The sequence below is a fragment of the Cricetulus griseus genome, chromosome 2 (genome assembly GCF_003668045.3).
Source record: "Cricetulus griseus strain 17A/GY chromosome 2, alternate assembly CriGri-PICRH-1.0, whole genome shotgun sequence".
NCBI classification, from domain to species: domain Eukaryota; kingdom Metazoa; phylum Chordata; class Mammalia; order Rodentia; family Cricetidae; genus Cricetulus; species Cricetulus griseus.
The window spans coordinates 59,762,824-59,779,933 of NC_048595.1; the positions used below are offsets into that span (position 1 = coordinate 59,762,824).

At 37.8% G+C, this 17,110-nt stretch overlaps 1 protein-coding gene across 4 annotated transcripts in view; it reads right to left on the reverse strand.

The window, feature by feature from the left end:
- Positions 1–17,110, reverse strand: part of Focad (focadhesin) — a 293,087-nt gene that overhangs the window by 152,503 nt on the left and 123,474 nt on the right. For all 4 annotated transcript variants that reach the window (XM_035439808.1, XM_027400387.2, XM_027400389.1 and 1 more), the window contains 4 exons: positions 5,071–5,175; positions 4,565–4,666; positions 3,937–4,067; positions 1,806–1,932 (listed from right to left, as the gene is read on the reverse strand). In XM_035439808.1, the coding sequence (XP_035295699.1) occupies positions 1,806–1,932; positions 3,937–4,067; positions 4,565–4,666; positions 5,071–5,175 (465 nt within the window). The remainder of the gene's footprint in view (positions 1–1,805; positions 1,933–3,936; positions 4,068–4,564; positions 4,667–5,070; positions 5,176–17,110) is intronic.

A 17,110-nucleotide genomic window follows, 5' to 3' on the forward strand; every position in this document is an offset into this window, starting at 1 on the left:
TTAGGACACTTTCAGTATTTATGAAGAAAACATGGTATGTAATATTATTTATCTCTACAAAGCATCAATAAAATGGTTTACTCTAGACAAGAAATACATAGAAAATCAAGCATAACAAAATAAGCATTTTACTACCAAAATAAACAAGTTAACTGATCGGTGGTATTGTTCCACGATTTATTAATTCCCATCTTGTTACCAAAAATAATTTGAGGAGACCAACAGCTAGTGTTAGATGGTCACATACTGAATTCTTATTCTACTTGCAACATAGCAGATGAGATTTCTTTTGTGGGGGAGTTTTAGACAGGGGTTCTCTGTGTAGCACTGGATGTCCTGGAAGTCTCTCTGTAGACGACAAGGCTAACCACAAACTCAGAGATCTATCTGCCTCTGCCTCCAAAATCGTGGACTAAAGGTGTACAGTACCACACCCTGCTTCAGGTGAGGTTGTTTCAAAGGGAAGTTGTGATTTAAAAATAGATGTGAGCTTGAGACTGCATAGTGTTGACAAGAAGGAGACCAAATGAGAAAGAAAAACTCCTTTATCCTAGCAAAGAAGTAAGAGATGAGCTTTATGAAATAAAATGCCTAGATATGATACGTTCCTCTAGGACAGTGGTTCTCAACTGTGGGTCATGACCCTTTGGGGTCGCATATCAGATACCCTGAATATCAGATATTTATATTATGATCAATAACAGTAATAAATTACAGTAATGAAGTTGCAGTGAAATAATTTTATGATTGGGGGTCATTATAACATGAGGCACTATTTTAAAGGGTTGCAGCATTAGGAAGATTGAGAACTTTAGAAAGAAAGAAAGAAAGAAAGAAAGAAAGAAAGAAAGAAAGAAAGGAAGGAAGGAAGGAAGGAAGGAAGGAAGGAAGGAAGGAAGGAAGGAAGGAAGGAAGGAAGGAAGGAAGTCTTGTAAAGGTCTAACAACTTTCCAGCTACAGAGTGGCAAATCTGAAAGAATTATCCTGGAGACACATCTTTGCTGAACAGGTACTATAGTCACTGTCTGGAGGAGGAAGTGTTCACATAGCAGATTATTCTCAAATCAACATCCTGAGTAAATGTTGAACTTCTCTCTGAAGTCTGTTTTCCTGCTAATATCTATACTGTAATTGTTGAACAGGCATAGAAAATGTTTAACACAGGATGTCAACATAAAAACAATCAATTTTGTTGTTGTTTATTATAGCATTTTTCATCATTATGAACCACGATTAGCTACAAGTTTAAGAGACTTCTTATTCCTTTAAAAACTGCAGTATGCACACTCACTGTATCAAAATACTGGTCAAATCAATGGGTGATCTTTGACATGACTGTCTTATTCCTTCAAAACAGTAAAGATTCTCTTTGATATACTGTCACTCTGGAAGAGTCTAGTTTTCAGGCAATAATTTGCAACTTTGTTCTGCTATGCACCCATCTGCCAAATCCAATCATCAGGAAGGCAAGATCCCTTTGCCAGCCTTCAAGACAATCACTATTTACTCAGACTTCACAAGTGTCCCTGGCCCATAGCTACTTCTTTGCCTTAACTGATTCTAATGATCTTTAATCAAAAAATTAAGAAGTAAACACATCCAACAGCTCCATAAACAGCTTTTCGACTTAGCAAAAATAAGTAAGAAGGAAGAAAAACCACAAACAGGGAACAGGGTCTCTATAGAGTGCTAAGATGATGAAATGAAATCCCACAAAATACTGACATTTTCACTTACCCAAATTTTATCTTACATCTTTATAAAGCAGCTTAAGAGCTATACAAAAATCATTCAGAAATACCTACCTCAGCCTGGCAGAGTGCATGAAGACCTTGTAACACCAAGGCAGCTGGGGTAGCTTGATCAGGCTTGGTACATTCATTCAACACCTGAGAAATGGCTGCCAACATGTCTGCACCATGCTGATAGGGCCTACAACAAATGACAGTTTCAGATCAAAATTAGAGCCAAAGAGCTATTATTATTCCCACATCTTTTGACTATAATAAAAGTATTAAATCTTTTTCTAACCTATGTACCTTCTAAAGTTTCACCCTCAAATACTAACAACACATGTCCTTCAAAATCTTTATGATTATTTCTGCCGCAATTTAATGTTCATTTCTATACAGTAGTTAAAAAAGACACTTTTGCAAATTGGTGCATATACACACAGACATGTAGGTGTCTTCTTGCACATGCATATGTGCAGGAACACACTTTGTGTGGGTGGGTACTGTTTCCCCTGCAGGTTTCCCTGGCCGTGAAGGCACACATGGAGGTCAAAGTTTGACATCTGGTGTCTTTGCTCAGTCACTCTCTGGCTTATTTTCTTAGACAAGGTCTGTCACTGGACCTGGAGTTTACTTTTTAAGCTAGAAAAATCCCAGGGACCCAACGTCTCCACTCCTCTGCTACTGGGTTAAGCACATGCACCACCATATTCAGGTTTTATATTATATGGGCACTGGGGATCTAAACTCAGGTCCTCATGCTTTCACACTGAGTCATCTATGATTCATGGTAGTGATACTAAAAATGGCAATTATATTTATCATCACCATGATGATAAAGATACTAACACAAGTGATAACTAACTGTGCAACTACCCCACCCCAGGCACTGCATCCACCCATGTCCTCTGCCCTTCCTCGACTACCTCTTCCACATAAGTTATGGCACCCAGAATACCTTTAAACTAACAATTGTTCAAATCTATTCTCTGAAAGCCTCAGGATATAATACTTTTCTCTAATTAAAACATCATCCATAAAATGAAAATTCCTGAAAGGATTCTTCTGTCTCATTGTCCCACAGAAGAAAATGATTTTCCCAAACTGGGTAAAAACTGACATATTTGGGAGTACAAAAGAAAAGAACATGAGTAAGCTCCCAGTCCTGATCTGGTCTGATAGCCAAACTTTCCTATAACTCAACCTTCTGTGTAAAATAAGAATGTCAGCTAAGAACTTAGCATCTCTGAAATCTGTTCTATGCCAACATTTTAATAAAAGCCAGAAACACAAGTCTTAGATTACAGGAAGTGTAGCTTTCTTGTATCTTAGATTGCTATTGTTTTTATGTTGCAGAAAGGCTCAGAAAAAGAGACAGAACTTATACATTCTGACTCACAATTTTACTGGGAATAGGAATCAGTAGGTATCAACCTACTACACACCTTCAGGATACATGATTTACATTGGGGTCTGGACAGAAGTAAGAGTACATTCACAGGGATTCTACAATGCTGCATTCTAGCACATGTGAAGCTACTGACCTAGAAATGATGTCAAATGCACCAATCTAGTTCCTCTACATAGTTTTATTTCACTCCATTCAAGAGAGGAAAAAAAAAAAGAAAAAGAAAAGAAACTTTAGCTATTTGATTTATCCCTAACCTAGACTAGGTGCCAATTCTGTCTTCTTAAAAGCTTAGAGGACAGAAGGAAACCCAACATCATTTTCTCCCTTGTTATAGTAATTCCATATAAGTCACAATAAGGCCTTTCCTACTGTAAGTGCTTACAAGAATCTGCCCCAAGAGGGGCACTGTGGCACACATGAGGCTAAATCAGGAGGATTCTGAGTTCAAGGTCAGCCTGGGAAAGGCAGTGAGACACCCCCCTACCCCCTCACCCCCGCCAATCTCAAAAACGAAACAGCAATGAACTGTTTAGGCCTACAGTCTACTGCTTAGCTGTCAGGAATTTATATACAGAAAAAAATTGAAAAATAGAAAACAAAATGACATTTGTCACTATAATATTAAATTATTACCCAGAAGGGCTTATAAATACCCTACATAGTAAAATGTAAGACCCAAATTAAAAAGGAAAAACATAATTGATTTTGAAAAATAATATATCTTTCTGTATTAAAAAAAAGTGATAAGTAACCACTCATGACATGTATCCTGAAGAATGAAGCTCATCTTACCTCTGTTTACATATATCTCTAATGGACGCAGCCTTTGCAATCAGTTTCTCCCACTGGAGCTCCTTGCTCACAGAGAGAGAGGGTACATCAGACATGGCCATGAAACGCTGCAGTTCAGGGTATACACGATCCTAATAAGACAATTCCACAAAAAAAAGGTAATTTCCTAACGGAAGCTGAATAATGATTACCTCCTTTTATGCAGCATTTTCACCTCCAAATCTTAAATTTGCTTTAAAAATTATAATGTATCTGATAATCACCAGAGAAGAATGCAGTTGTGATTATAGAGGCTTTCCTTACAGACCTGTCACTGCTCATACCAGAAAACAAGTAAGAAGATCACACCCTTCTACAAAGGCTCTAATCACAACAGTTTTTCTATTACTTTATCATACAAATGGAGACATAAATGTCAGACGTAGAGCAATAAGATTATTGAATGTTCTCAATTTGAGTCAAACACAATTGACTATTTTACTAATCAAATACACCACAATAAATCAAAATTTGTCAATGTGGTCATTGAGGATACTATTATAGTAATAGTAAGTCACAATGTCAAATAACTATTTTCTTCAGAAAAGGGAATACATTTAATATGCAACAAGTGTATATCTAAGCTCACCTGCTTTTCCCACAGAGATGTCAACAGGCGCAATGTGACAGCTCTTAGTCGTGGAGTGGTTCCAAGCAGTTGGATTACCCGCAGAATCTGCCCTATACATACCTAGAAAAATATTAAGGCAACTGTTTACATGAAGGAAGGCAACTTAAAGGTTGCAAAAGGCATTTTAAACTCTTTGTTATGAATAAGAACAAGTGTAAGCTTACTTAGCACCCATCTTCTAAGAGGAAGGGAGATAGCTTTGGGAAGGACTAGCAAGCAATTTGAGAAGCAGGAGTCTAAACTCAGAGAACAGCCAATAGGAAAACAGATATCTGGAGATTTAAATTTTTACATATTATAATAATTTTATCTGTAGACTTTAGCTACTTACTATAAAAGAAAAAATGGCAATTAATGATCATGGCAAAATTAGGACTTGAAATTTCATAATATGAAACAGAAATCAATACTAACCAGTTAGGTGTCTCCCCACACCAAAAGAATCAGTCAGGTGATATACTAACCTTGTGAACACCAAGAGTAGGTAAAGTATACAATATGTCATTGTATAATACAGGCTCTAAAGGTCTTCCCAATTTGAACATCAAAACTGGAATCAGATTTGGTACCTAAGATAAATTTAAAGGACATGTAAATTGGGCCTGGTGATGAACTCCAGAAAGCAATGCCCATCTCTTATTTCTTCAAAGCAAAAACATGACTATGGATGAATGAGGATTAGAAATGTCACCTATTTACTATTAACAGCAATTTCCTACTAGCACTCATATTCCAACTCTATTATAATGAGCTTTCAAACATTAACATAGCTTCTTAAACAACTATGATACCAAATAATAAGAAATTTAATATATAGGCTACCCCAAAGAAGTTTATAGTTCAAACTGACACTCAAAATTTAAAATAAACAAACAATAAATAACACCACATAGTGGTATATCCAATTAGGTTATTTTTGCATGAAATAACTAAAATCAGGGTACTACAAAGGAGGTTCATAGTTTATAATGTCTCTATAAGCCCCTATTTCAATCTCTATGCATAACACAATAAAATGAGAGAATAAGTTTATTTATCGGTCACAAGAATAAAGGTTAAAACGACAATATTTTCCACAATGATCTCCATTCAGTGAAATCCCTATTAAAATCCCAGCTGAATTATTTGGTGAGGGGCACTAGCCCTAAAAGCAAGAGAGGCTGAATAGCAAAAACAATCTCCAATACATATACAATGCTCTAAATACAGTAAAAAGAAAAAAAAAGATTGAGTTATACACTTTTGGTGAGTGAACTGTGTTTTATGCATACTGTAGCTAAAGAAGACACTTTGGAATTCAATTCAAGAACTGGGCATATTTGGTTCCCTCCTAGAGATTGAAGTTAAGACCCTATTGTACTCAGGCTCAAGATCCAAAGGATCTGAGTTGACATAAAAGCCTCTTCCCTGTGGACTGGCTTTCATCATACTAAAAGATGTTATGCAAGCTGCCATGGGAGGGGGCAGGGGTGAGGGGGGCATCAATACTTCTATCGAGCTGTGAAGTCTATGAATCACAACAATAACCAGCATGGCAAGATATCCATCAGGGCGCAATAGTGGCACTCATATCTTGGTAGTAAACAAAAGCTTTCTAATTGGACTTAAGGCCTGCTTGCCAGAAGGGTCGTAGAAACGTACCCAACTATCCAGAGCTAGTGAGATCATGCATCTTAGAAGAAAACTTTCTATTATCTCTTGACTAAACTAACAAAAGTCTTAACTGTATTGTATATACTAATCATCATACCCAAAGGTAAATATAGCTCTCAACCCTCATCAAAGAAACTTCTCTTTGGAGTAGACAGAGACCATGACAAAAAGAACACAACTGGTCAAATTCAGAGAACAGGTAATTGTGGTGTGCCCAGCCCCACTGAACACAATTCCTGCACCTACATCTCAGGAACATGGGACAGGGAAGGGAGTGGGGTAGAATGATTCTAAAAGACAGGAGACTAGGAAATGTGCTGCGAGATTGTGCCTTCGAGAAATGAAAGGGAAACTTCACCTAGGATCCCTCCACAATAAGGCTGCCTAAAGACAACTTAAGGACAATATTAAAAATATACACATAATGTGGAAAGGGGAAATCTCATGTGGGCATATCCCTAATCAGAGAACTATAAGCAACTAATGGCTAATGAGAGGAAATTAGTTTTTCCTGGGGATGAGCCCCTTAATTGTTTATCCAATACCAATGGTCAGACCTGAAATCATATACAAACAACACTGAACAGACTGAGAAGGTTGTACTGATATATTTATACACAAATATATGTAGTAATAATGAAAAAAGCCATGACTTAAGAGCAGGGGACATAGGAAAATTGAAGGGAGGAAAAGGTGCAATTATATTTTGGTTGTAAAAAAAATTAAAAACCATTAAAAGGAAAGATAGAAAAAGAACTTGGCATGGTGACATGTACCACAATCCTAGTACTACAGATACTGAGGCTGGAGGACTACAGATTTGGGGTTGATGAGGTTATACAGTGAGTTGAAGCAGCCTGTACTAAAAAGTCCGGTCTCAAAAGAACAAGCAAAAACTCCACTTTAAATAATGCATGAGTCTTTACTATAAGTCCAGCCTTAGCTTGATAGATGAGGATGCAGTCCAAAAACTAACCTTCCACACTCCACATTTCAAAGGCTTGTATGCAGCGTCTACTCATGTCTTCTATCTTAGAAAGCCCATTTCTTCTAAGCTTCTTAAAGGGCACTGACTTTAATTTCAAGAAGGAAAAATGTCCTCTTAACCCTGCCACCAAAACATGTGACAGCTAAAAATATTAATTTGCTAATGATCCTTGCCATAGTATATCACAGCAGCATGTGGGCAAGGCCAGCACTGGAGACAACCTCATGGTACACAGCCAGAATTCCTAAGTATTTTCACAGGTGCTGGGGCTTTGCTGGAATGGAAACTCCATTGCTCTCACTTTGGACAAATAAAGGAAGACAATTTTTTGAACTGGCTTCTTATTTCCCATTTTAATTAAAAACAAAAGGTTATCTTAGATTGCTTTCTACTGGTCTCAATCAATTATCTCTCGTGTGATGGTTTCTACCGGGGCCCTCTGACAGATCCTTAGTTATAGAACTGGCAATCAGTGCACTTAGTGGCATTTTATAAAATAGTGTATTTCATCATGTGCCTCTTAAATAAATGTTTTAATTATATTGTCAGGACAGAAATAAAATACTGTATTCATGCCCTAAAAGTACAGTTTAAGAGCCTTGGCACTCAAGAAGCATTCACCCTTTCCTCTGCCTGGTTCAGAAACAAACAAACAAAAATGTCAGAAATGTTTACACTAAATAATCTTTGAGTCGTTATCATTCTTATGACACTCATAACCTAAATTAAGTAAACACATAGGTAGAAAGAATAAAGCAAAGATACTGCACTAGAAAAACACAAATTAAGCACATCTATAAAAAATATTTTGGGTCTGGAAGTATGGGCTGCTATTTTCACAGTGAAACACCTACGCGTATATTTCTTTACCCAGATGTCATTACCAGCTCTTGAGCCTCCTGCTCTCCAAGCTTCTTTCAGTACAGACAGAAATAACAGAATGCTCAGATTTTAACTTAGATGCCGAGTTAGCGGATAGACACACTGCTGTCGCCTACCTTGCTTTGTGGCCTCATAAAGCACAATGCTTTCTCTTCTCAGATTCAGAGTTCAAGTCTTTGATGAACAAATTGATTTAAAACATGGCATCACTGCAAAAATCCTAAGACCATCAGCTGATTTCTCAGCAGAGATTTCACAAGCCAGAAGGGAGTAAATGCATATTCAGGGAGGGTCATGAACCAAAAATACTGTAGCTAGCAAAACTATCAAAACACTACACATATCAGGGAAAAAAAAAAAGCATTCTCAGATGCATAAAAGTTTGAATGAGTTCACCACTAAACATGCCTAAAAGGGAATGTTAGATACCCCTTCCAAGCACACTAGATAACAACACAGAAACATAGGAAAGTATAAAGCTTGCTGGAAAAGTAAATACATAAACAATCAAAATCCTGTAATACTGTAACATGAGACATCATATAAAACACAAACAATTTTTTTTTCATTTATTTAATTGGGGATGGGGAGAAGCATGCCACAGTTCGAGTGTGAAGGTCAAAGAATAAACTAAAGGAGTCCATGCTCTCCTCCTACTAGGTGGGTTCCAGGATCAAACTCAGGGCAAGCACCTTTAGCTGCTGTGCCATCTTGCAGGCCCATGTATCACTTTTAATTCTATTATATGAGCTAAAAGACAAAAACATAAATAACTACAGCTATGAAATCTATAGACACAGTAAAGGAAACATAAAAGGAGAAAGAAATAAAGGGACAGAGTTTATGTATGTGATCAACATTCATAAACAAAAGTTATCAACTGAAAATATTGTTGCACCGAAATGATATTTTACATGAGCCTGTATTGACTAAAAAGGAAATAACTATAAAAATACACAAAAGCGGGCTGGAGAGATGGCTTCGTGATTAAGAGCACTGGCTGCTCTTCCAGAAGACTCAGGTTCAATTCCCAGCACCCACATGGCACTTCACACTGTCTGTAGCTCCAGTTCCAGATGATCTTGCACCCTCACACAGACATATGTGCAGGCAAAATACCAATGCACACAAAAAATAAATAATAAATATTTTTTAAAATGCAAAAAAGAAAATGATTAACTGATATCCAAGAATAGACACAAACAAAAAAATGTAGCAAGAGAAGTGAGACAAAAAGCTACCAGACAGACAAGAAGCAGTTAATAAGTGCAAGTTCTTTCACACTGCTAATTTCACATAATGTAAATGGACCCAGCTCTGCCCTAAAGACAAAGCTGCTGAATGGATAAGGACAGCTAGATCCAACTGTGTACAGTCTGCAAAGCACTCATTTGAGAGTTAAAGGCACATAGCTGAAAGCAAAGGATATTCTACACAAATGGTAATCAAGAGATAATTGGCATGACCAAACATATCAAGCAACCAAAAATTAGATTTTTTTTAAATCAACCAAGTAAAAAGTGAAAAAAACCTACAAATAAAATTGTCACATGATCCAGTAATCCCACTTCTTACTATTTGCCTATGACAACGGATGTGGACTTCAAGAAGATCATTTAAAAACTCACAATCACTGCAGAATTATCTGCAACCATCATTCACAAAGAGACAACCTAGATGTCAGCCTAGGCCACTAATGGAGGGGTGAAGGAAAAAATTGCTGCCTGTGATATTCAGGCTTCAAAGGGAAGGAAACCCTATCATATGGAACAACTTAGCAGAACATTGAGGAATGATGCTAAGAGAAACAAGCCAGGCACAACAGACAAGTACCAGATAATTCAGTACTATAAAGTACCAAGAGGCCAGACTCTTTGAGGATAAAATAATAGTAGTTACTAGCTGCTAAAGAAACCCTATCTCAAAAAAATAAATAAATAAATAAATAAAAATAAAAATAAAAAAAGAAAAGAAAGGAGATTTAAGGTGAACCTTCTCTGTAGAGATAGAGCATTGGTCATCAGCAATGAGAACATTCTTGAGATTACTGCACAGCAATATTCATATAGTTAGTAATATCACACAACATACTTAGAAATCAGTTATATTAAATTTGATGCTATTGATTTTTATGTTTTATACTTATTATTTTCAAAACAATCTCTTATTTTGCATAACAATCCCAGTTGCCTCTCCCTCCCTCCCTCCCACTCCTCATACCTACTTCCTACACCCTCTGGCCAACCCACTCCCCATCCACCCCTCAGAAAGGGTGAGGCCTCCCATGTAGGGAATCATCAAAGTCTGTCCCATCGTTTGGAGCAGGACAAAGCCCTTCTCCCTGTATCTAGGCTGGGGAGGTATCCCTCCATAGGGCAGGGGCTCCAAAAACCCAGTTCATGCACTAGGGATAAATACTGGTTCCACTGCTAGTGGCCCCATAAACTGTCCAAGCTCCCCAACAGTTACCCACATTCAGAGAGTCTAGTTTAGTCTTATGCAGGTTCCCCAACTGTCAGTCTGGAGTCCGTGAGCTCCCACTTGCTTGGGTCAGGTGTTTCTGTGGGTTCCCCCAACATGATCTTGGCTCCTTTGCTCATATTGTCACTCCAACCTCTCTACAACTGGTCATTCCCCTATAATCAGTTTGATGACTACCTTAATTGCCATCATAGAGCCTTCATTCAGTAATGGAAGGAAGCAGTTGCACAGATTCACAGCTAAGCACTGGGCCAAACTCTTGGAGTCCAGTTGTTGAGAGGTTGAAGTCATGCTATTGGATTTTATAACCAAGAAAAAAATAATCATGGAATTGTTCATTAAAAGTAAGACAGGCCACTCATTATGGTCACACCTCTAAATCCAGCATATGGAAGCAAAGGCAGATAGATCTCTGTGAGTTCCAGGCCAGTCTGGTATATATAGCAAGTTCCAGAGCAGCCAGGGTTACATCAGACCCTGTCTCCAAAAACTAAAAGATAAAAAAAGTCACAAAGGCTTTGTCAGGTTTATTTAGTTTAACTACTTTGTTTTCCAGATAATAATACTGAAGCCCAGAGAGATCTTGGCTTATTGGTAACCACAGGACAATGAGAGTTCATGTATTATTGTACCCCTCCCTATTCTATTTTGGCAGAGTGACAAGAAGCAAAGATTTGAGATTGTCTGTTGGAATATGGAGTTACCATATAAGCCTTCTGCCATTAAAAACAAACAAGTGAAACACAAGTAACTATGGAATCAAGTAGCCTAAAAAATAGAATAGAAAAATTTAGCTCCTGGTGGGGTGGATATGTAAATATGAGTGCCTCTAATTTTTTTTAAATAAATAAATAATTTATCTCCAACTTCCAGGAAAAATATACATGTTGGCAAGACTTCCTAAGGCCATACACACACAGATAGTTCTATAGTGAAAATCACAAGTGGCACTATTTATTTATACATTACAATAAAAAGTACTTTGTTACAACTTATCAGTCATCAAATATGAGACTATAATGCTCACAACTAGCCCTCTTTCTTAGGGGAGAGAGAGCTCAGTTATCACTATATGAAATATAGAAATAGACTCGCATGAATAGAAAAATTACCAGTGAACAAGGTGATCATCCAACAGAAGGCAGAAACAAGCACACAACACAACATCTGTTTCTCTTCAACTTTTCAGATTCATGCCTCAAAAACCAGGCAAAAGCACTACAAAAGCACACTGATAACTGATACTTTGAGTTATTATACTTTGAGTTATTGTGCTGACCCACACCCTGACCAGTGAGGCTATGCCTCTATGGGTCAAAGAATATTCCAAAGACCAATGTGGGGAGCCAGAGGACCAGCCAGGCGTTAGACCTCTGGAGTGGTACACACAAAGCACTTCTCATTTTTATTATTAAAGCAAAAGAAACATGAGGTGACGTTCACAGATAGCTTAAGCAAATACACGTACAGTGAGAGACTACACCTGGTGTTAAGCCTTATCATCTCTGGTCATGTGAAAAGAGCTAAGAGTATTCCTTCCAGGCATTTGCCTCACCCAGAGAGATAATGTAGACATGCTAGGGCACTCCCTTCCTGTCTTGGGTTTCAGGTGCATATCAGAGCTTATGCAATCATTTCTAGAAGGCCACCTTGTAGGAAGAGCATTCGGCACTCTGCCCCAGCCATAGTTCACAATAATGTGCAGCTTCGAACACAGGCTCCCAGATCCTTGGATTTAACAAATGTTGTTCTGTGAAACATGGACCTACATTCTTTGTATGCAGGTTTGTTTGCCACTTAACAAGCAGCAAATAATAATAATATGTACAAGATTTAAATTAAAAGATAAATTTTATAACATGAAAAGTGAATATTCTTGGATGGTATCTATAAGCATAGGCATAAATGACTCCAAGAATTTTAATACTTAAAGGGCCTTTCAAAAATTCTTCATTCTTGAGGCTGGAGAGTTGGCAAGTGGTTAAAAGCACTTGTTCTTGCAGAGAAACTGGGTTCAGTTCCTAGCACCCACATGTTCACAACCATCTGTAACTCTAGTTCCAAAGGATCTGATGATGCCCTCATCTGACTTTCATGGACATCACGCCATGCACATGGTGCAAAAATATAATGTAGACAAAACATTCATAGACATAAAATAAATCTTTTTTAAAATCTTCATCTTAGTTGGATGCAATAGTAGCACATGTGTGTACTCCCAGCTACTTGGAAAACTGAGGCAGTAAAATCTCTAGAACCCAGTAGCTACAAACTAACCTGGGTCACATACACACACACACACACACACATACACACACACACACACACACATACACACACACACACAATATCACATAATTCATTCTACCAAAAAACAGACATTCTATACAATTAGATGTTTTTAAAATTAATTAATTCCTTTCTTCAATTACTTGACAATTCTAATTATAGTACCTGTTTATTACTTGAGAAATTCATTGGAAGGCAGTCCACTGACAGGTATTGAAAAGCTAATTATTTTCACCATTTATAAGGCATGTGGCAACATCAAAAGTAAGGTAAATGTGTTATAATTTTACTCCTCTGAGATTCAATTATATTTACATCAAAACATGATCAATAAACAAATACTCTAAAGCAATGGTTCTCAACCTTCCTAATTCTGTGATCCTTTAGTACACACAGTTCTTTTTGTTGTGGTGACCCTCAACCGTAAAATTATTTGCTGCTTCTTCATAACTGTAATTTTCACTGCTGTTATTCATCATAATGTAAATATCTGACATACAGTACAAATGATATGTGACCCCTGATAAGGGGTTATAACCCACAAGTTGAGAACTGCTGGTCTAAAGTCTTGATGCTTAGGCTTGGGGAGTCATTTAAGGTAAAGAGAAGAAAAGAAATCTTTCTATGGAGCTTTGTTCTCTCCAAAGATTTTTCCTGCTTCAATGAGGAAAACTTCAAATTTTAAGTATTATATCTCATATCATTAATTTTATAAGGTCTTCATTCATTAAATAAGGTCTACTTGAATGATGATAAATGACCTGATTAGAATGTTATACTAACCAAGATTAATACAAAGGATGAAGTAACATAAAAAAAAAAAAAAGAGCAGAACATTGGGAGACGGGGTGCAGCTGATATAAATCTGTGGAAGCAATGAGCAACAGTGAAAACTGAGTGTACTGCCTGAAGAGATCAGTGTAAAGAATGACAGCAAACAGATCTGATGTGCTCTTATCTTGCGTAATCTTCTGCCTCAGGAAAAGTATCAGAACAGAGATGAAATAAGCATTAGGAAGAAGACAGGAGCATGATGGGAGTGGGTGATAAATTAATCAAGGAATGGTTTAGAAAAACCAATTAGCAAGCAGGGAGAAGTAAACCAACAAGAACAAATTCCACGTGATTTTAGGAATCATACTTAATGCATCATTTTAAAGAATTTGGAAAAATGTAAGGTGAGTACATGCATGCTCCAAAGACAGGTTAAGAACTGACTGAGCATTAACAATGAAAGCTTTATTAGAGTGGGTTAGTTTCTGCTGTGTGGCAAAATACCTCTGTCAATCAACTTAAGGAGCAGAGGTTTATTTTGGCTCATAGTTTCAGAGATTTAGTTCATTGTCACCTGGCCCTGTCACTTACAGCCTAGGAAGCACGATACATGACCGAAGGAGCATGTCATCCAGGAGGTCTGTTCAACTCACAGCCACCAGGAAACAAAGAGAGAAGGGGAGGAGCTGGTGTTTCCCTCTCCCTTCAGGAACACAGTCCAATAACCTGCTAAACATTATTCCTCCAGGCTTCAACATTTCCAGTAGTGTCACAGGTTGGCAACCAAGCCTTTAACACTCATGCCTTTGGGGGTCACTCCCAATCAAAACTATCACAGTGAGGACTGATATGGACTAAGAACAGCACGCAGCAAAAAGAACAAAAGACATCAGTAGGCCAGGGAGAAGTAGGTAAGCCTGGCAACCTAAGTTTAACCCTAAGAACTCACATAAAGGTGAAAGAAAAGAACCTACTATGCATATTGTCCTCTGTCCTCTAAAAGCACAGTATGGCACAAGCACTCATGTGCATACAAATACACACACACACACACACACACACACACACACACACACACACACAATGACTCAATATTCTAAGAAAACAAAAAGGTAAAATTTCTTAATACACAGACTCCTACCCCAGCCCAAAAGGGCAAAATACATAAATCTGAAACTTAAAGAAAATGATAATGAGGATCCAGGAAGATGGCTCAAGTGGGAATATACTTATCATACAAGAATGAAGATGAAGACCTGAGTTCAAGCCCCACCAACCACATGAACATGCCAGAACAACAGCACACATCTGTACTATCAGTGTTGGACAAGCAGGGTCTGGAGGAGACCTGTGCTTCTAGAGAAAGCCATTCTAGACAAATGAGTAGGCTCTGGATTCCGTGAGAGACCCTGTTTCAAAAACTAAACTGGAAGTGATTGAGAAAGACACTCAAGATTGAACTCTGGCCTCTATAGGAAATAGAAACTATAAGAATATTCAACCTCATTATTGTTTATAACTACAAATTATAAGGCAAATGTCTTGTATATTAAAGTTTTATGTATCTTTAAATTATACAATATAAAGATACAATGAAACAGACACAATTCTAGGGAGTAATAGCTTGTGCCTAAAGGGAAAATTTTAAAACTCTGCTTCCTTTAGCTAGGACCTGAGTTAAATTCCCAGAGCCCATATTAAGAAATGTCAGGTTTGATAATGAGTACCTGCACTCTCATTGCTACAAAGGTAAACAGGGAGACCTCTGTGGCTAGCTGTTCAGCTAACCTAGCCTACTTCATGAGTTTCAGGCCTATAAGAGACCCTATCCCAAAATAAAATAAAGTAGATGGCAGTATGGCTGCAGAGCAATATGTGAGGTTGTCTTCTGGGCTCCACACAAACAAACCTGGGCACAGACTTGCATACACACAAACACACACACAAGTCACAAAGATACAAATCTCAGCTCATGTTCAGAGATGCTTCAAAAATAAAATCTCAGAATTAGAGACTGGGGAACAGAGGGCACCTGAAATTCAGACTGCTAGAAGGTGAGAACTGAACACTAGGTTCCCATACTCTTCTAGCTTCTTAAAATATATTTGAAGTTTTCCACAATCAATTTTTTTCATAATCAATTTTTTGTAATTCTATACTAAGGCTCAAGGAAAGTGCCTGCTTTGCAAGCATGAGGCCCAGAACCCCTGTGGAAGTACCAGAGAGAGAGCCATGCACTTGTAATCCAAGTACTGGGAGACATAGATGCTAAGGCTCACAGTTCAGGCAGTCTACTGGAAAGTTCAAGTATATTGAGAAACCATCTCAAAGGAGGCAGACAGGGTTACTCTGACCTCCAGAGACTTGTGTACAACTGAGCACATGCATAAAAATGAGTTTCTAATCTAGTATTCCCTACATATGACAATATTTTAGAAGATACCAGAAATCAAAATTCAGGAGATAAAATCCCAGTTATAATAATAACATTGCATGCATTGTTTCTGTGTCAAGTAAATCATAAATTAAGACTACCATACTAAAATGTGATGTGTAAAACATATACTGGGGGGAGAGCATCATTGAAAAGTGTTTCTTAGCCAGGTGGTGGTGGTGCACACCTTTAATCCCTGCACTCGGGAGGCAGAGGCAGGGGGATCTCTGTGAGTATGAGGCCAGCCTGGTGTACAGAGTTCCAGGATAGTCTTCAAAGCTACACAGGGAAACCCTGTCTCACAAAAAAAAAAAAAAAAAAAAAAAACAGGGACAAGGGGGACAGGGGACAAGGACTACTTGTATATCTGTAATTAAAAAAAAAAAAAAAAAAACTACTGGGGATCTGGGAATGTGGATTCACATAGGGTATTTCACAGGCAGTGCGGGATAGAGAATAATGAATATGAAGGGAAGGAGAAGAAAATAGGAGGGATTAGGGATTATAACAACATATGTGAAAGATATTTCATGTATCCAAAGGCTAAGCACACAGAAAGCTGAGTGGGAGAACTGCCATGAGTATGAGGCTTGCCTGTGAATTCAAAGCCCAGCCTATGTTACAGAATGACACTCTGCCCAAACAACAATAACAAAAATAAATTGAAAAGTTGAAAGAGGAAAAGAGAGGAGATTACAATTACTTATTTCAGAGCTGTCATCTTAAAAATTAAAACAGGCCAAATTAACCAAGTCAATATTAAGTATACATTTGTGCAGAAAGGATTTAGCAGAGCAAGCTACCTTCCACAGAAAAGCCTACTTACAAACTTGTCCCTGGGTGAGGTATTTGCCAACAAATTTGGGGGATGTTCCCACTGCCCTTTAACTAATAGAACCTGTACAATCACAATGTACAAAACTCCTCAGCTGACCAGCACCAACAGAACCAACCCTCAGACCCTAAGTTTTTATTTGAACACACACCCCACCAGAAGACACTG